The 20,718-nt window shown below is 35.1% G+C and overlaps 1 protein-coding gene across 1 annotated transcript in view; it reads right to left on the minus strand.

Moving 5' to 3' along the window:
• LOC129226734 (fatty acid synthase-like) overlaps positions 1–20,718 on the minus strand; it is a 271,075-nt gene that overhangs the window by 193,979 nt on the left and 56,378 nt on the right. Inside the window, exons 6-9 of the mRNA XM_054861363.1 lie at positions 18,979–19,039; positions 18,850–18,930; positions 15,216–15,279; positions 5,544–5,688 (exon numbers count right to left, since the gene is read on the minus strand). Of these exons, the coding sequence (XP_054717338.1) occupies positions 5,544–5,688; positions 15,216–15,279; positions 18,850–18,930; positions 18,979–19,039 (351 nt within the window). The remainder of the gene's footprint in view (positions 1–5,543; positions 5,689–15,215; positions 15,280–18,849; positions 18,931–18,978; positions 19,040–20,718) is intronic.

Consider the following 20,718-nt stretch of genomic DNA (forward strand, 5'->3'; position numbering starts at 1 on the left):
GGAAGGAAGTTCTCATTTCCAAAGGGGGGGGGGGACTTGAGCCCCCCCCCCCCTCCATATGGGAGCCTATGGTGTCTTCAGACCAAATCCTATGGTTCTGGGGGAAATGAGCTGGTTGAACGGTAAATCAGTGAAAGGGTATCTCTTCCAGAGTGGACTTGCGGGCCCGTCGCAAACGTTTCTGGCATTTTTATAGAGTAATACGAATGCCTGAATTTTTGGAACTTGCAAAACTTCTGTTAGAGCTGCCTTTTCCCCTAGTCTCACTTATCGGTTACAAATTCTTCCCTCAAACGACTGCTCTTGTGGAAACCCGAGCATTTCATTGAACTCACTTTTGGATGACCTGACGATTAACTGAAATGTTCACTGTTCGTTTTTATACACTTTCCGGACATCGACTATCCTTTCCAAGCCACTTAAAACGGCATGCCGTTTCAAATACTGTTTGTCGAGGCACAACAAACAAACGAACTGTCGTTCTACTTGGTTAAACAACTTAAAATAGCAGGTATTTCGCTTAAAATTGTAGGAAAACCGAAAAACAGTTAAACTAGGTAATATATTGTAAAATATTTCCTAATAAAGTGATAAACAAAAATAAATTAGGTATTCATTAACATGAAATTACCTTTCTTCCATTCGATGATACAATTTTTGTCCGATATTTTTTTTACCGCACCCTGTATACTGCCGTGCTAAGCAAAAAAGGGAACTTTGCAGTTGGGCTCAAGCTGAGATATTGTATTTTAAAATGTGGCTCCTCCATATATTTGATTCATTCTTGATCAAATGACCCTAAAACATTTTATTTATTAAATAAAATACGAAACAGAGAACAACTTGGTTATAATAACTCAAATTTGTTCAAAAGAGCTGGTATGACTACTTTTACTACTGTGCTTAGCACGGCCGTATGAAAAAACTTAAACTCCAGTTTAATTTTGGTTCAGCTTAAAAAAAACCAATTTAGTTTTAATTTGGACTTAGACTGGATTGGAAAAAATTAAAACTCAATAGCTTTCATTTTCAGACAGTAACATTGTATTATTTTTCTTCCAAAAAAAAAAAAATATCAATCATGTTTGAGGTCAAAAACTTCAGAAGTTTCAAAGGCAATCTAAAATAGAAAATGTAATTGTTATGATTAGACACACATTACCCAATATTATTGGTTGAGTGACGACTTGACTTATTTCTGTGTTTGACCATGAAAGCTCTCTACTCAGTTGTAAAATAAAATGGTTTTTTCTTCTAATTTATCTTACCTTTATGTGTATTTCTGTCAGGCAGAAAAAGATGTGTGGATTGCATATATATTTTTTAATACTTAACCCTTTATATGTTACAAGAAACGCAGAGCTATTAAGAAACCCAAATTTTATTCATAAAGAAATCAAATTTTCCATTTTTTCCAGTTTTTCCCGAAAAAAAAACCGGTTTCTTTCCTCCACTTCAAAATTTCCGGAAATTTTACATCTCTAGATATGTCACACTTGACCTAAAATTTATAATTTTGTTTTAAAAAAATTGATTTTTTTTCAGTTATCTTTTAAAAAATCCATATAAGTTTAAATAGAATGTGAAGTTTCAAAATTACTGGTGAACACATTTACAGATCAACAATTACAAACGAATAATAAAAAAATAATATATTTTAGATGAAAAATTTAACTCGACCTGGGAAAAAAAAACAGATCTTTGAGTACTATGTGGGAGGCTTAAGAATTACAGGAAAACAAAAATTTCTATTTAACTCTAATTACCTACTTTTCTACTTTACTGATTATATTTTTCAGCTTGATAATTTTATAAAATCTTACATTTCTGAAAATATGTATCAAAAACTTAATTTTTTGAAGAAAATTATAAAACATTACACAAGTGCTGCTTCACACTTTCAGACATAATCGGCACTTGCTGCCGTTGTTCAAATTATATATATATATATATATATATATATATATATATATATATATATATATATATATATATATATATATATAAAACAAAATTATAAATTATATATATATATATATATATATATATATATATATATATATATATATATATTTTTTTTTTTTTTTTTTTTTTTGACGTAAAAGAGAAAATATAAGAGAGTGTGCAACTTGAAAAATCAACTTTCGATTTTTTTTGGTGGGGGGGGGGGGGACACCCTTATACACACACACACACCGTTAGAGGATTGAACAAAAAAAGATTGATCAATTAGCTCATCAGAAGACACTAAGAAAAATGTCCGTTATCATACTCTCACACACTGTAATGCTCGTATTTATTGTAAGTCCTCCAGAACAGTTCAATTTCATCCTTTTCTATAACATTTTCTGTAGCTTCTTTTTATTTGGTAATTACTGTCGAAAAGTTAAGCCTCGCTAAAATATTTTTGTTTTTCAATCTTTGATCTGTTCATATAAAATTCACCAAATTTTCAACTCGCGAAATCACCGATATCTTCATTTTCGCGAAAATAAGTGCTTTTCGCAATATAAATATTGGTGAAATATAAAAATTACGACGGCAAAAAAAAAAAAACTAATGTTGTCAAACAGATAGAACGTATGGCGTCGAAATGAAATGCCTGAGGTCAGCTCGTATTTTTATGAGTCTTATTTCTCATTGCATCCGCTGATGTACTTGTGTAAAATTTGCGCCAGTCAAATTCGTTTGAATCTTGATTTTTTTTTTTTTTTCAGTTTATTTAAAAGTAGTTTCCAGAAATCGCTACAAACTACTATTTTTTTGTAGTTAACTACTCACTACACTACTTTTTTAAAAAAGTAGTGCGCTACACTACAAACTACTCAAAAATGTAGCTACTACAGTAGCGTCGCTACTTGTAGCGCACTACTTCCAACCACTGCTTTGGAGACAATTTCAAACTACAGGAACAGCTATCCGGGGGTTCAGTAGTGGTCGTCCACGAGGAACTACACCCGCAGATGACCGGTATATTGTCTTACAGGCCAGAAGAAACAGGCGGCAGACAGCGGGAGAAATCGCTAGACACACGACACAGGCGACTGGACAACCGATATCGCGTTTTACGTGGCCAGAAGACTGCACGGTGGTGGTCTGTTTGCACGACGCCCTATACGGTGTGTACCTCTAACGCCTGCCCATCGGAGAAGGCGTTCTCTGTAATGCCGGGAACACCGGAATGGGAAAGACAATGAATGGGGACGAGTACTCTTTACAGATGAGAGCAGATTCAGTCTGAGTAGCGATTCTCATCGCATACTCATCTGGAGAGAGCGGGGAAGCCGCAATCATCCCTCGAACATCATTGAAAGGGACAGGTACGGAGGTCGCGGTGTTCTCGTTTGGGGATGCATCATGCTTGGTAGTCGTACAGACCTTTACATCTTCGACGCAGGTTCAGTCAACGGGACCCGTTATTGTAACGAGATTCTTATTCCATATGTGCGTCTTTTTAGAGGCGCTATGGGTCCGCAGTTCCTTTTCATGGACGACAATGCACCATGTCATCGCACAGTAGCTGCCGAACAGCTCTTAGAGAGTGAGGATAGTGAACGTATGGATTGGCCGGACGATCTCCGGGTCTCAATCCCATCGAGCATGTATGGGATTTTCTAGGCAGACGCTTGGCAGCTCGTACCTTACCACCAGTAACGATTCGGGAGCTTCGATTGCCGCTGCAAGACGAATGGGCAGCAATGCCTCAACAACTCATTGACACCCTCATTCTCAGCATGGGCAGACGCTGTGAAACCTGCCTAGCAGTCGGGGGAGATCATATCCCCTACTAAAGACCGGATGTTTCTTGCTGGACACCCATCACAGGGATGTTTCGGCCTTCAGTCGCATTGGGCTCCATGCTACTTTTTCAATAAAGCTTCTTTTTATCCCTCTGATTTCTCTTTTAGTAAGTGTTGCTTACATTACACATGTCCTTACGTATTGGGGATCTTACGGTATTAAATGTATTGATTTGGAAAGCTTTTGCACAAAGTTATATTGAAAAAACCGTCTCGTCCTTAATTTTTGCACACCAGTGTAGATTAAACATATATTGGTAAAAAAAAATAGCAAAAGAGTAGTTCAGTGCTGTATTTCATCGGATTCTGCGTATTTTTGACAGCTTCTCGGACGCTCCATGTTAAGTCTACGGGAGGAAAATCTTTATCGCCTGCGGGAGTAAACTGGAGGCTTCGACCAATGAGCGGAGGGTCGCGTATTGCGCGACTCTGAAACGTAGCTTCTACATAGGGACTCTAATAAGAAAGAAGTGTTTATGTTAAGTCATCAGTAACAGAAGAATGTCAAAGTGCTGAAAAGGAGTGTAATACAAATAAATAGAATCATTGTGTCCAGAAGAAGGAGCATAGAAAGATGAAAGTGGAAAAACTAAAGATGTTGCCTCAAGCAATTCCAGGGTTGCCCACATAGAGAGGGTCATGGCGCAGACTGCACCATTGAAATTTTTAAGGGGGGGGGGGTTGAGGGGTATTTTTCTCATTTTTGGGGGGCTCTTGCTTTTGAGAGGGACATCTCGATATTTAGGGAGGTGCGCCCTTGCTTTTAGGGGGAGGGGTGGGCACCATTGAGTAATTCAAGAGGAACTGAAAGAAAAAAAAAAAAACTTACAAGGGGAAAAAATGGCTGAATTCAGACTACCTACAAATTGTCTCAACAAGTACACACATGTGTGTAAGTACACAAGCAAAGGTACAAGCCAAACAAAGCAAAATTTGTTCAACTCGCCTCGTCACAAACCTATAGTCACGAGAAACTTATTCATCAGTAAATGCAATATGGATTTGAGAAGAAGGTTTCAGTGACCAGAGAACTCATCCCAAGAAAATCGAAGCTGAAATTAAGAATTCTATGAAACGAATGGTTTAACCCGAACAGCTTCAGGGAGAAAAGATGCCCGGAAAACTTTAAAAATCAAATTATTTTAGATGAAAAATATACGTCTGTTCATTCGAAATTTTTTTATCATTTTCTAAGAAGGATAGCATGTGATGTAAGTTCCTAGTAAAGTGTCAAATAGCCGGAAATTTTTCGAAAGAGCAATTGCTACCAATTGATTTAGAAAGATGTTTTAAGATCTAGTTTTTAAAAAATGTTACATTTTTATTTATTGAGGTGTTTTCAGTCACATGTTGAACTAACCTATCTCCATTGTGCTTTGCGTTAATAACATCATATCTAAATGGCTCACCTTGGCTGCTTTCTAAGCTTCAAATAGTTGCTTTCGCAAAAGTTCCCTAGTTCTATAAACAGATTCTTACAAATATTTTTTCCTATCCTGTTAAACGCTTGGCGTGACAGCGAGTTAAATCTTATTTAGTCTTTCGATACGACCCTATATCAGCATTGTTAATATGGTTTGTTAAAAGAAGAAAAAGTTACACTATCATCCACTTTGCAATGTAAGTACTAGCTCCTTTGTAGTCACATACATTTGAATAGTCATTTTACTAATAATTGCTACTTCATAAGACATTACACACATTAATATTGACTAAAGTGCTAAAAAAAAAAAAAAATCATACTTCATTGAGACTGTTTTTGAGTTCTGCTGCAGCTGGCCTAAGAAAGGGGCTGTGAAAAGCGTATCCATAGGCATGAACAAATTTAGCAAACACCTTCTCTTCTTTCAGCGTATTTACAAAATTTTCCACGTTCTTTTTCAAGCCACTAATAGTAATTGAATCATCAGCGTTATGGCAAGCAGGACAAACGTTTTCAGGACACAGCTTCAATGCATCCTCCCAAGTGAGTCCTATATATATGTATGCGAATAATTAAAAATGGTGATAAACTAATAAAACAATAAGAACATAAAGAAAAAAAAGCTGAAACCAGGGGAAAATAGAAATATTTTTTAAAACATTTTCTGAGATTTTGCTTTCTTATTTCATGCCCCTAGATACCAAGATAATTTGAGTAAAATTTTGGTAGAATATATTTATATTTAGAGGATGCGCAGCCGCATTCAAATTTCGTAATATTGACAAAAATGCGCAAGTATGCATAATTACTAGTAAAGTCATTCTATTTTTTTTAAATAAGAAAAAATGAAAAACATATATATATATATATATATATATATATATATGTGTGTGTGTGTGTGTGTGTGTGTGTGTGTACTCTTAAGTACGACGACGAATGATCCAAAGACGATATGAAAAGCAAATCAATTGCACAAAATATAATCACGGAACGTGGCGGTCCCGCCCCGCCAAGGAAACCAAACGTCAGCAGCCAACAGAAGCAAATCCACCGCCAAAGACGAAAGAAAATAAAAGCGACCAAGAACAAGATTACACGACAGAACAAGTTGGGGTTTTTTGGGTTTTTCACCCCTCTGTATCTCAGCCTCATGAAGACCCCCGGAGTTTATTTTTGGTACACTCAATCTCTAGTGGCATCTGACGCTGTAAACCAAAACCCTGGACCATCAGGGGGAGGAGGTATTAAAGTTATAAAATCGCTGTTCAAAAAAGTTTTCGCTTTCTTTGACAGGGCTACAGCCCAGACGACAAAGGGAATTATGCTGAAATTTCGCACACACATTCCTTGTACCCTAAAGATGTGTTTTTTGCGCCATTTGACCCCCCTCCCCTTCCCTCCTCGTTTTTACACCTCAAATTGTACCTTCCCGGGGTTCTATCACAGCCCCCCGGAGGGCTACGGTAATGATTTTTTCTATACATATTCTTGGGGGGCCACTGAGTACATGTACAAAAATTCAACTCCCAGGGACATCATGGACCGGAGTAATTGAAGTTTGAAAATAACTAATTTTCCCTAAATTCTTATGTACTTACTCTCAGTTCATAGGGTTTGTTTATCTCGGACTGCAATTGCAAGGTTAGAACAGATCTAACAGTTATTCCAAAGTTGTCTTAGGAAATGAAATTCAATCAAGACTAAAACATATCCAACAGTTGCAACTAGACGTTAAATCGCGGATATCACAAATTTGCCACAGCGACTGCGCATGAGCGCAGACTTAGAATCTGAAAACAGAAAGCCCAATGAGCTATGTTGTTTGTTTAAACTTAAGCAGAGAAACAAATTAATGAATGAGATTAGAATGCTGTCCTCCCCCCCCCCCCCAAAGTTTTGCCGATACGAAATTTCCTTCCCCCTGTTTTTCAGTTTTCATATTATTTATGGAGTATTTTACGTGACAAATTATATGAAACTGTATGCATATGAATACGGCACATATAACTTTTTAATTGAAAGCGAAAAAAAGCACTTTTTTATTGGTTTGCTTATTTTCTAAATTAATGGATTTTTTACAAATAACACCTGAATTAAAAATATATGAAATACGTGTGTGCATATCCGTGCTTTGCAGTAATTTGTTAGCTGAAAATTTTTTTGCAATTACTCGTAATTTAAACAAGACTTTTAATGAGTTTAGTCCGCGCGCAACATGCGCATTCGCTATGTTAAATTTGGGATATCCGCGATTTGACATCGAGTAAAGTTGTATAGATCTTCTGACACATTCAAATTCAAAACATTTAATGGCTTTTTTTTTTTTTTTGCTTGGTGATAACATGCGTTATTTCGTTTTTTAAATGAACTTTTAAACAAAACTAGGTATTAAACAAGACAAAGACTTCTATCAAGAAAAAGATAAATCACCAAACAATTGAAATTATCCCATAAAACGTAAAATAATCCATGATTTAAGAAAAAATGTAATTATACAAAAAGTGAAAAGCTAGATTAAAATAGCCCTCAAGCTGTAAAACATTTAAAGAAACCTTCATGAAAATGTTGAATAATCTGTCAAATAAAGAAACTGTAATAGAATTTATTGCGAAGTTGTAAAATACTCGAAAACAATATAATTTAAAAAATAGTATTTTATTATCCAAGAAGTTTTCTTTGCAACAGAGAGGATACAAGGATTGCAATAAAATTTAAACCGCCCAATTCTCGCAAAATGAACATAGAATCTTAAAAGTCAGAAAATAACTTGACGTAAAATTAGGCTAGCCATTATTGTTCCTTAAAAACACAAAACAGCGTTGTTTCAATTGAAAATTTTCTGACTTGAAGCTCTCAATTCTAAAAATACAGACAAAGTAATAATATCAATGCAAAAAGATGTGATATCTCATCAAAAACAACCCTGTTGTAAAAATTTCTCCGCCAAGAAAACCTTTAACTTTTCCGCACAAAAAAGAAAACCTGCATCCTAAACCCAAAAACCCTCAGTCATAAAAAGTTATGATACCTAGTTTGCCCGTCAAGTATCTGCCAAATTATCATCCTACCTCTTCTCCTTTTTCATCACAGCTACTTCCATTAGAACCTCCTCCCACCTTCAACTCCTCAGAAATATGGATAGATCTTTTAAATTGTTTATCTTGTATGGCGGGAAGCTTTTCAAAGTGAAGTGGTTGCTTGGTGAGTAAAAAGCTGCCGGCCAAACAAGATAAACAATTTAAAAGACAACTGCTTATTGTTCCGTTTACCTTATTAAACATTTAATGCCATGCTATTTATGTCCTGCAAATCTGTTACTCAAAACTATCTATCAGTACTATCTTGAACAACAACATAAAAAATAAAAATGTTTAAACCAGCTGATAATTGAATAAAAACGCATCGAAGTGAGCAAATATACCAAATATATATTTCTTCTCCATGAAGTAACTACGTAGTGGAAACGAACAGAGCATCTGTTTCGTAACTACATGTGCTATTTTCAGAAAATTTGCAATTAAGTCCACAACTCAAAAAAGTTCATAAAAACGTCTTTTATTTTACTTAAAATATTAAAAGCAACTAAAACTTTTGAAAATAATACTAACGAAATTTAAGTTAGTTATATCAATCCAAGATTTCAAGAGTCAAGAGATAAAATTCAAAACAAGGCTAAAAATCTAAGTACAAGAACTTAGAAGAAACGAAACAGGGAAAAAACAAATTAAACAGACAATGCAATATATATCAGTTTCCCAACTGCGCCACCTACAGTTAAAATTAAAGTTACAAAACTTGAACATCCTCCCCCCGGATGAATATCATTCTTAATATTCGAAAAAACTGAAACTTAAAATTTCAGTATTTTAAAGCAATAATTCCTTTAACTGCTAACTTAAAATTAAGCAAATTAAACATTCATATCAAAATAATCACAATTAAATCAATATTTCAAAGCAATCAACTAGATTAGCCTGTAAAATTAATAATCATAATAAATTCATATACAATAATCCGAAGGTTTTTTGTTTTTCAATTTTCAATATTACCAATAGGTAATTTGCACAATTTTGTAATTGGACGCTTCAATTCACCATTTAATGTCTTTACTGAAACAACACGAACTTTCGCATCTGCTCCAGGAAAAAGTTTAATGATGCGACCTAATTTCCAAGTCAATGGTTGTTGATTATCCTCTTTTATCAACACTAAGTCATGAATATGAAGATTCTCACAGGGATTTCCCCATAATCTCCGTTGTTGTAACTGACATAAATACTCACTTGACCAACGTTTCCAAAATCCCTGTGATATTTGCTGCGTTAACAACCACCTTTGCAGAGGGGTTAAATTTTTCGAAGTCAAGTCTTGTTCTGGTACTGCTCTCAAAGGAGCCCCAACAAGAAAATGTCCCGGTGTGAGGGCCCCCAACTCATTAGGATCATTAGAAATTGGGGTAATCGGTCTTGAATTTAAACACCCTTCAACTTGAGTGATCAGCGTGAGGAATTCCTCATAGGTGAGTATTTGACAACCGATCATCAGGCGTAAGTGATATTTCATGGACTTAACGGCCGCTTCACAAAGTCCTGCATGCTGTGGTGCTGATGGGAGGGTTGAAATTCCACTTTATATTTTCCGCCAAAATCCAATTACGGAGTTCAGGACTTGAATTTATAATAGAAATTTCTTTCTTCAAAATTCTATCAGCGCCAGCAAAATTGGTACCGCAGTTCGTACTTATTTCTTCAGGTTTTCCCCTTCTTACTCTTTTCTTAGCTTAGTAAATCTTTTCAAAGCTGCAATAAACGAATCACTGGACAGATCTTCCACTAATTCCAAGTGTACAGCTTTAGTAGCGAAGCAAATAAAAATGCAAACATAACATTTAGTTGGTATAACTCATCTTCCTTTCTTTATTTTCACAAGGAATGGTCCAGTGAAATCAGCTCCAGTTCTAGAAAAAATCCTACTTGGAATAACTCTGTAGGTAGTTAGATCAACCATTAGTTGCAATTGCGTCTTTGCCCTGAATCGACAACATTTCACACATTTCCAAACGCATTTTTTAATTTCAATTCTTGCATTGATGATCCAAAATTCTTGTCTTAATACGAATAACAGCAATTGGACTCCGCCATGAAGATGTTTTTTGTGATAATACTTGATTATCAAATCTATACATATAATAAAATAAGATGTTTGTGTGTGTGTGTGTGGCGCGCATCTCGGAAAAACGGTAAGGCCTAGAAAGATGAAATTTGGTATACAGGTGCAGTTTTTGCTGAAGTTGTGCACCTCGGGCTTCGATTTTTGATATTTTAATTAGAAAAAAAGTTATTTAATGTTTTATGTGAATTTTAGCACTTTTTAGTACTTATAACCTCACAGACCCCGAACCAATCGCGCCAGACAAATATTTTTTTGAACTGTAGTGTTGGAAATTTAATTTTAAATATGATGAATAAAACAAATTTGAAAATAAAGCAATTTTTGTATTTTTGATGAATTTTTTAAAAAACCTTTATTTTGCATCTTTTTTTGGGTTTAGTTTTTTTCGAAACCCATCCTACGAAAAGTATTGAACCCTCAATTCTAAAAGTGTAGTTGGTAATAGTAAAAACATTCCGCCCTCTTCAGAAGAAAAAAGTTTTTAAAAATACGCAATAGTTTTATTTTACAATTTTTTTAATGCAGAACGCAAAGCAAGCTCTTCGCTTGCCGGCTGAAATCCGAACTTACTTCATCATGTGATCCAACTAAAATCGTGTTTACCTATTCTTCACCCTTTTTTTAATTTTTAGTTTTTTATCCTTTTTGCAAGCGCTATTTTTTGCACACTATGGGGAACATGGAGCCTTTTTATATGCGGGCTATTTTAATTAAATAAAGAAAGCCCAGGGTTTTTTGCATGATCTTTGTTTCTGTTACGGATTGGTGGTTAGGTTAGGTAGATACAGAGATAGATACAGATTGAGTGGACAAAAAATGTTTTTTTCGAATTAATACTTATGTAAATTAAAAAAAAATGTTAATTACTGTCAGAGATAGATATGCATAGATCGTATAGATAGATAGACAAATATGGAGGTCAATATAGTAGATGGATAGCAAGAAAGAGACATGCCCGTCATTTAAGGAACTTGAACGGGGTGTCAATGCCCCCCACCCCACACACACACTAAGACTTTGAAAATACAATGCTTTCACTTAAAAGTAGAAGTGCTTTTTGTTATTTTACGACAAAATTTGCATGAAGAGTATGTCGTTTGTGTCTCCCCTTCCCCCTCTTATAAAAATATTTCAATCGACGGAACTGGAGACAGATCTAGAAAAAATTTTATTGAAATTATTAATGATATAGATAGATATAGATTGATTGACACCGCCACGAAATTTTTTTAAGCTGCCGCCAAAGACGGCAACATTGGAGTAAAAAGGCGAATGATAATACTGATTTATAGAGAAAAACATTGATTAATATCGTCGCAAAATTGTCTAAGCTGCCGCCGAAGGCGGCACCCCTGGCGTAAAAATTCGGACCAGCTGGTCGCCGCAGGCGGCTAGTTAGTAATAAAATTTCCTCTCTGTAGAAGAATAGGACATTTTTGTGAGTCAGCTATTTCTGCATTTCTTAGTCTTCCTCCGACTCGTAGTATTCCACTTTTATCTATGAATGGATTAAGTGAAACTAATTTTACTGTTAGAAGTATTTGGTTTTCCTTGTTTCAAGCATTTCATTTCTTCAGAAAATGCTTCTTCCTGAATAATTCTTATAACTACTTCCGATGCCTTTTTCAATTCTTCACACGTCAAACAATCACCTTTTATGACAGAAACTGACTTCCATTTCAAGTTAGTAAAAAACCGTAGGCACCATGAGGTTACTCGCAAAAGCTTTAACCATGAAGAAAATTTGGTCAAGAGGTTAAATTTTTCTTGTCCAGAATGAACTAGATTTATTGCTGTACAAATTCTGACAATTTTTCGTTCTGCTTCTAGATCAATTTCACTTTCTTTTTAAGTTGAAGTTTGGGCCATAATTCTTCGTTTTCTGATAACCAACAGGATCGTGTAACCATTTTCTGTTACCAATTAACTCTTCAGTTTTGCAGCCCCTGGAAATAAAATCTGCTGCATTGCTCTTGCAATCACAAAATCGCCAAGCTTGAGGACTTGTTAAATCTTGAATTTCAACAGTTCTATTGGAAACAAACGGTTTCCACTTTGAAGCAGATCTTTTAATCCAGCATAAAGTAATAGTACTGTCAGTCCAAAAGAAAATAGTGTGAACACTAAATAAATTCTCAAGATATTTTCCTAGGCGTGCTGCAATTACAGCACCCATCAATTCAAGTCTTGGAAGAGTTATTTTTTTCAGAGGCGCTACTCTCAATTTTGACATAATAAAACTTGTTTCAATCACATTTTTAGAAATAAATCTAAAATCGGCTACTTCCCTGTACGAATTTGGGATAGCATCAGAAAAAATATGCAACTGTAGTGTTTCTTCCACTACTTCGGAAGAATGCGTAAAATAATATCTTGGAATTGAAAAATGTCTTAATACATTTAGCTCAGAACACCATTCAGACCACTTCTTAATTTCTGCACTGAACGTTACGTCCCAATCAAGTCCCATTTCCCACAGTTCTTGTACAATACACTTAATTCGAATTAGGAAAGGAGAAATAAATCCAGCAGGATCAAAGCATTTAGCCGCTGTCTGTAACACAACTCTTTTACTATATTTTAAGGGTTTTTGTAACATGTCTATCAGAGGCATTAGCTCCAGTCCTAAAACATCATTATCAGTATCCCAATTTATACCTAATACTTGAAAATGCTTTTTTGTATTTGCCTCCGTACTTACGCAAAAGTCAGATTTATGCCATTCATTTTTAAATTCAACTGAATTAGTCTGAAATTAAGATCGTAACAGCTTCAGTGGATAATTAGACAGCAGATTCAACAGTTTCAGAACCCAAAAAATAAATCGTCCACGTAAAGTGAAGTGTTAAGCATGTTGTATGTTTCAAAATTACTTTTTTCGTATTTTCTTATGTGATACTTAATAGTGGAGGGTAAAATAAAGGGGACATGAGTCATTGAATAAAATTTGGTTTCTTTGCTACTTTCGCAATTTTTCAAATATAAGAATCTTAAGTGATCCCCATCTTCTTCTGCAATTTTAATTTGGAGAAAAGCTTTCTCGATATCAGCGGAAAATCCTATTTTATTTTTTCGAAATTTTAATATGACATCTAAAATGTTTGGATTTAAATTCGATCCTGAATCAAGACATTCATTAAGAGAGTTTCAATTAGTTGATTTTGATGAGCATTATAAACAATCCTAACCTTTGTCATTGCTTTTTCTTTTATTACTACAGGTCTATGCGGCATATAATAAACTTTTCGTATCACGCATTTCACTTTTACATGATTCAATTACACCATCTCTTAACTGTTCTAGCATAATAACATTGTAATTTTCCATCAACCATTCGTTTTTATATAATTTAGGTTTTAAATTTTCAAACCGGTACTCTGCAATCTTAAAGTTATTGCTTAACGGAAGTTCATGGTATTTCGACAAAAGTTTCGTTTCATACCTCCCATCGACAAATTTTAGGTTATCTTCGAAATCATTAACGATAGCCAAATCTGATTTATTTGCCTCGTTTATACCTAGCGATTCCAAACTCCAAAATTTCTTTATTTCATTGTTTAATTCTGCATCAGCTGTGCTCATAAAATACACTCCCGCTGTTGAGTTAAAGTTTTCCGATTCCAATTGGCCCTGAACAGTATGTCCGAATATAGTTTCACTAATAAACAACCCACCCGGTAGCTGTTTAACTTCACCTCTCATAGTTTGCCAAGCATAATCAGAGCCTAACAGGATTCCTATTTCATCTTTCCCTTTAGGATCACACAATTGATACCCTCGTGAGCAAAGAAGTCTATGAAGGTCGCGAGGAGCTTGTTTCAATTTTGCACAAGTTATAACATCTGTAACTAGAGCTTCAATTTTCAGGGAACTAGAATTAAATATGCTGCGTAACTCCACTGACACAACATCATAAATAATTTCTCGGGGTTTAGGCTGACCAAAAGAATAGATCATTAGTTTTCCTTTAATAATTGGTTTTAATTTTAAAGAGATTACAAGTTTTCTCGTTAAAAATGTCTTTTCATTTCCAGGGTCAATAAAACAGCATACTAGCTTCTTACCGCTATTTGCTGGTATAGCAACAATGCAAGTCTGCAAAAGTGTCGCTTTAAATTCCTTAGATGTTTCAGATTGCGTTAGAGACACTAGAGTATTATGAGATTTACAAAATATACAAAACAATTTGTCTGCTAGTACATTTTGAGATGTATTTAAAGTCGTTGTTGAAATGTTTCCCTTCCCATATCGTGGGTTCTGTTTTTTGACCATTATTAGGTTTAGCCCTAGAGTCACTGCATACTTTACTGGAACTACAAGAGTTATAAACAGTCGACATTACTTCACGACACTTAATTTCATTTCTCAAAAAATTAAGCAATTCAGAAACGTCCTTACCGCTTTCGGGTTTACACTTACGATGAAAATCTAACATCATATTTTGAGGTAGTAATTTCATAAGAATTGGATTCAATAAATGACCGTATGAACCAGATGTAACTCCAAAATTTTGCAAACTTCTATTGTTAACTTCGCTCTGGTCGTGCAATTCCCGTAGACCGCTTAAATTTGAAGAATTTTTAACGGGTTGCAGGTTTAATAGATTATTCATGTGAGTGTTTATAATAAGATCGGTTTCACCGAAACGCTGCTTCAAAAGCTTAAGACACAACTCGTAATTTTCTTCAGAAAGTTGAAATACTTTCACAACATTGTAAGCTTGTCCAGTTAACAGTGATTTCAAGTAGGAAAATTTTTCAATTTAACTCGGCGATTTATTTTGATGAATTGATGTCTGAAAACTGTTAAAGAATTCTAACCATGAACTAAGATCACCAGAAAATTTATCAATTCGTAATTTAGGCAATTTCATGTTAGAAGCACCTGTTTCGGAAACAGTCAAGTTCAACAAAGAACTTTCGTTGCAACTACTGTCCTTATTTAACTTCTTAATCCGCTGTTTAATTTTAAACTTGGCGGACAAAATTTGCTCGGAGTATTTTCCGCAAGTTTCAAGTTCTTTTTCAAAGCCCTCGGCTTCAGTCCATTGCTTTTCAATTTCCGAATTTAATGTTTTCAATAAGTCTTCTTTTACAAGAAAATGTTCATTAAGTTCCAAAAGTTCTTCCACATCAGTTTCTTCAATATTACTAGTTAAAGCAGTCTCTAATTTTGTAAGTAATTTAGTGCAACTTGCACGCACGTATTGTCGCTTAGCTTTCAATTTGTCAACTGATTCCATTCTCAAAAGACTTGTTTTCAGTAACAATATATTTCAACAGCTTACCTTCGCTGTACAGGTTTTCCTTGCATACATATCACGTCCGGGTCACCAAAAACATGTATCGTAACTACATGTGCTATTTTCAGAAAATTTGCAATTCAGTCCACAACTCAAAAAAGTTCATAAAAACGTCTTTTATTCTACTTAAAATATTATAAGCAACTAAAACTTTTGAAAATAATACTAACAAAATTAAAGTTAATTATATCAATTCAAGATTTCAAGAGTCAAGAGATAAAGTTCAAAACAAGGCTAAAAAACTAAGTACAAGAACTCAGAAGAAACAAAACAACAGGGGAAAAAATAAACCGACATGCAATATATATCAATTTCCCAACTGCGCCACCTACAGTTAAAATTGAAGTTACAAAACTTAAACAGCATCAAAGGCGAAAAAAAAACCCCGCCTGATAAGAAATCTCTCTCAGTGTTTGACTCATGACTTTCACATCGTGTTTAGGCTAAAGTATCTTTCTTTGGCATTATTGCATGAAGCGAATGTAGAATCTAATCTTGTTTTTATTTTTAATCTGACGAAAAACTTGATATTGAAAAGAAGGGCTTTTAGATAATTTATCTTGTACGCAATAGGATACTCAAATGTCGAATCTTATAATAAGTATTGATATGTTACGATCGATTAAAGATTTTAACGTTTATGAAACGCTTCTATTTTCCCATGATTCTAATCTAATGTTACTTAATATTTCTGGTTTTTCCGGCCAATGATTCATAAATACTTTCCCTGTTCATTTTCTGTACGGATCATGCTGCAGTAGAGTCAACAACATATTAATTACTGAGCAATCCAAGTGTGGATATAAGAAAGTTAGTGCACGAACAGACAAAAAAAAGTCATGAACACTTCTAAACTATGTTCGAAAGTTAAAATGTGATCAAATGTCTTCGTATATATAAATCAAAATAAATAGAACACAATTGTATTCAAAAACGCACGCAACAGGGGGGGAGGAGGGGGATCGCTATAAGAAGCAATAAAGGTGCCATTTTTCTCACCTAGGGTACCATCTTTAAATTCCAGTGCACGTTGGGTGAAGGGAGTCAGTTTTTCATCCTTGCTAAGGGTGCAATTTCGGCTCTCTATCAGGTGCCGCTGGTGAACATGCGTTTCACACCTGAAAGGTGCCAAGTGCAACCTGTAGTTTTAACAGTGCATTCTTCCACACTGTCGTTCACGACTTCCCGCACATGCAGGAACCCTTTGCTGGTGCAAAATAAGCTAAAAAACATGTGTGTTTTTCGACCAAAAAAAATCATAATGTTTTAGTCCTGAATTCGTCAATTTCCTTCCTCCTTTTGCAGTCTGGGGGAGCTTCAGTGATTCATCCTCACGATCTCTTTCATAAAAAACATTTACCATATTTTACTTTTCCACCACTCAAATACCTGAATCGAATAGAGCTATTGCTATCTAATGCTCGCTGAGATATCAAAATGTTAGTTTGTCTGCATTTGCAGTCCTATTTTTAGGTTTTCGTTTACTAAAAGACGATGAAGAAATTTCAAATCATTCATCGCTGCCTGCACATGAAGGGGTTGCTGTAAACCAAGCTCTCATATTTTATTTTCACAATAAAGATATAGGTGCCAGTAATGCCTTTGTTTTATCGTGCCGCAAGTTCAAACTGATTGAGAAACACCCACAACTATAAAGAATCTTCGGTATGCACCTGACATAAATGATAGCTCCTGAAGCACGGAAGTGTTCCCAACGAAAATGTGTTTTATTCGTAAAAATTACAAGCTCGAGCATCCCCCTGTAATCTTTTGCGTAGGACATCAACATTTGGCTTACGAAATCACACTGAATGACTTTCAGCACCTCAGCGTTTTTCGTTCCAGGTTCAAAGTTAAAGTAGTCTATTATTGACCATGATTTCTGATATCGTTTAAAAAGCAGTAAAGTTGGTCTACAGAAAGGGGGTGGTCTCGTGCATTGCATGAATGCGACGCAATTTCTAAAATACGGTACAGCTAAACAAAATACAAGAGTTGTTTTCCAAGGTTTTGCTCCAATGTCATACAATACATACTTTAATTTTAATAATAGTATCCAAGCATATACGCCGTTCGAGCTTAGTAAGTGTCTATTAATCTATAATCCTGTATTGGCATTTTCCGTAGCAATTCTTGTCTCCTGACTGTAATTTAGAAGCACTCAACCATTGTTTTTAAATGATCAGTCCTGGTGTTATTACTGGTAGTTGATTATACTTCGTTTATCCTTAAGTATTTGGAAGCGGAATAGATGAAGAAGAAGAAAACAGATGGAGGGGGGGGGGGAGGTGTCGGCTATAGTTCTAGCAATGTGATCAGCTTGATCGTTGCCGACGTCCCCAGAATGCCCTTTAACCCAATGAATTGAGACAGAATAATTACTTAATAATGACTGTTGGATATCAGAAGATGTTTTATTTCGTTGAAGAGGATACTTAATTGCTAAGAGAGAAGACTGTCCAACCTTGAAAAAATGAATGAAATCTACTTTAAGTGAATTTGAGAATTTTAATGCTTGAAGGATAGCAAATAATTCTGTTTGAAAAATACTACTATTGGAATGAAGAAGGATACTCCAAGACGATAAAGAGTTTTCCCCTTAAAATAAGCATATGCTGCTGCTGTACCAAGGGAAGTGCGAGAACCATCTGTATATAAGCAATGAAATGAAAGATTTGTTGAATTGGAATTTGTTGAGATTGGATATTCTTTAACTTCTAAATGCGAAGGAGAAAACCATTTCGGAGCAGAAGTTTCAAAATCTGAAGGGGGATATGTAGCTCATCTAGAATAACGTTATCCAAGCCGGAGGTCGTGGGTTCGATCCCCGCCGGTGTCCTGGGTGTTTTTTTCTCTCTGTTGTGTTCTAAATCTTACCTATGTATGTCAGGAGGCAAGGCGTTTTGTACGCAGTCCTCTATGTATATGAAGATTTTTAGTTTCTGTATAAGTAAATAAATAATCCATGCCAAGGCAACTCGTTTGTTAGCAGCTGCTTTGAGGTTTAAAGATGGCTCAACTTGTTACTGAGCAGGTGGTCACTTCCGGAAGCTAAGCAGCAATATTACTTATTCTAAAGCTGTGATTTACTTCTACTGCTGCTCTGCGTTCAAAACTTAACTAACGCGTATTAAAATCGTAATTTTGCATACCAACAGCTGCCATTGCACCAGATGGAAGGTTCGCACTTTCTACAGCTTTGCCGACCCAATATGCAGAAAGTACCGTCTGCTCTGCTGTAAAACATCCATCTGCGTAAGCACATGCAAGTTCCCCCATACTGTGACCAACTATGCCATCAGGATTTATTTCAATGTACTTGAGGAGATCAATTAAGGCAACCTATAATAGAAAAATAACAATGATAATAATGAAAATCATAGTAACATCATTGTAACTCATTAATATGGGCCAAGCCACGATAACTTGTCCCAAGGCATGGAAAAACGAAAACATTTTGAGTATATAAAAGGGGTCTAGGAAGTCTTGACGCAGCCTCAGACCGTGAAAAATGGACATTACTTTGAGCTCTCATAAATTACTTAAAAATCATGTTTACTTTTCAAACTTTTGGCAGCAACATAATGAAAAAAAAATTTATGAATCACTTATCATAAATTTTGAAACTATTACAAAAACTTTTTTTAGTTATATTGAAAATATTGAAAATGGATGCACATGTTACACTGTGGACTTTACTCCGCGCAGAACTGTAACCAAAATAATGTTTGTAGAAACTTAAAATAAGCTTTTAAACAATGTATGATAGTGCTTGAAAGATTGAAAGTACATTTAGGGGCAAAAAATATTGAAAACTATTTTTAATTTATTAAGATTTCAAAAGTTTTAAATTTTACGAAAAAAATTATGTTTTTATTTTTAAAAAATTCTATTACTCCTAACAGCTAGCAATTGCTTTACCTTCTAGAGAAATGTTCCTTTTTCACACAAAATATTTTTTGAACCTCTACTTTAATTACTTTTAAAATATCCTGCGGGACAAGTTAACAAAATAGAACTGAGCAGAACGCGCTTAAAGTTATAATTTCATTTCTGAAAAGAAAACATAGTTGCACTGACTTATGCTTTTATGCAAACCATGTTTTAACAGACATATACTTAAAACATACAGTTTTAAAAGAGTAACTTCGTTATATATTTATTGTTTGGGGATAAAAGAAGTTATCGCAGAACGTAAAATTACTGTGAAAATGTTCGAAGAGACATACAAATCAAAATTTGAAAACCTATATAAATATTAACTTATATAATTTGCAATAAATCACCCTTCTTCTGCCGCAGATCTGTACTCTGATAGTCTCTCCTCTTTGGAAGCACTGCTGCATCCCATACATCGAAATCCCCTAGTAAGAGAAATTCAGATAATACTCAAAGGCGAGAATGATATCTCATTAAGTTGGATTAAGGGTCACGCAGGACAGGTGGGGAATGAAGCGGCAGACTTCTTAGCCAAACAAGCAGCAAATGACTCATGTGCTCCCATTAATCTAAACATGCCAGTGCCAAAATCCTTCATAAACAAAAATTACTCGAACATCTAAAAGATAGTTGGAACACACGTTGGCAAAGTGAAACAACAAGCAGAAGAGTACACGCCATCTTCCCAAACCCTTCTTTAAAAACCAGGATCAAGAACAGATCTGACATCCTTTTTGTAACTGGGCATGGGTTCTTTCCAGCATACCTCTCCCGATTCAAAATAATTCCATCTCCCAACTGTGCATGTGGTCTCATAGGTACTCCAGATCATTATCTTTACTCCTGCTCTCTCACATCTCAATTTCACCTAAAGATGAACAATAGTATCACAATACCCGACAATATTCGTCAAGCTCTCTCGCACCCATCTGGTTCAAATTCCATCCAAAATTTAATTAGCGAACTGACTACCCGCAACTACGAGTTCCAAGAAGTTAGCTGATTTTCCAGTCTGTTTTCAACTCTTCCAGGTGTATATTGGTAAAAGATGTGGACTTGTGTTTCTGTTCATGCTGAACTCA

This window comes from Uloborus diversus, chromosome 7 (genome assembly GCF_026930045.1).
Source record: "Uloborus diversus isolate 005 chromosome 7, Udiv.v.3.1, whole genome shotgun sequence".
Classification (NCBI taxonomy): Eukaryota; Metazoa; Arthropoda; class Arachnida; order Araneae; family Uloboridae; genus Uloborus; species Uloborus diversus.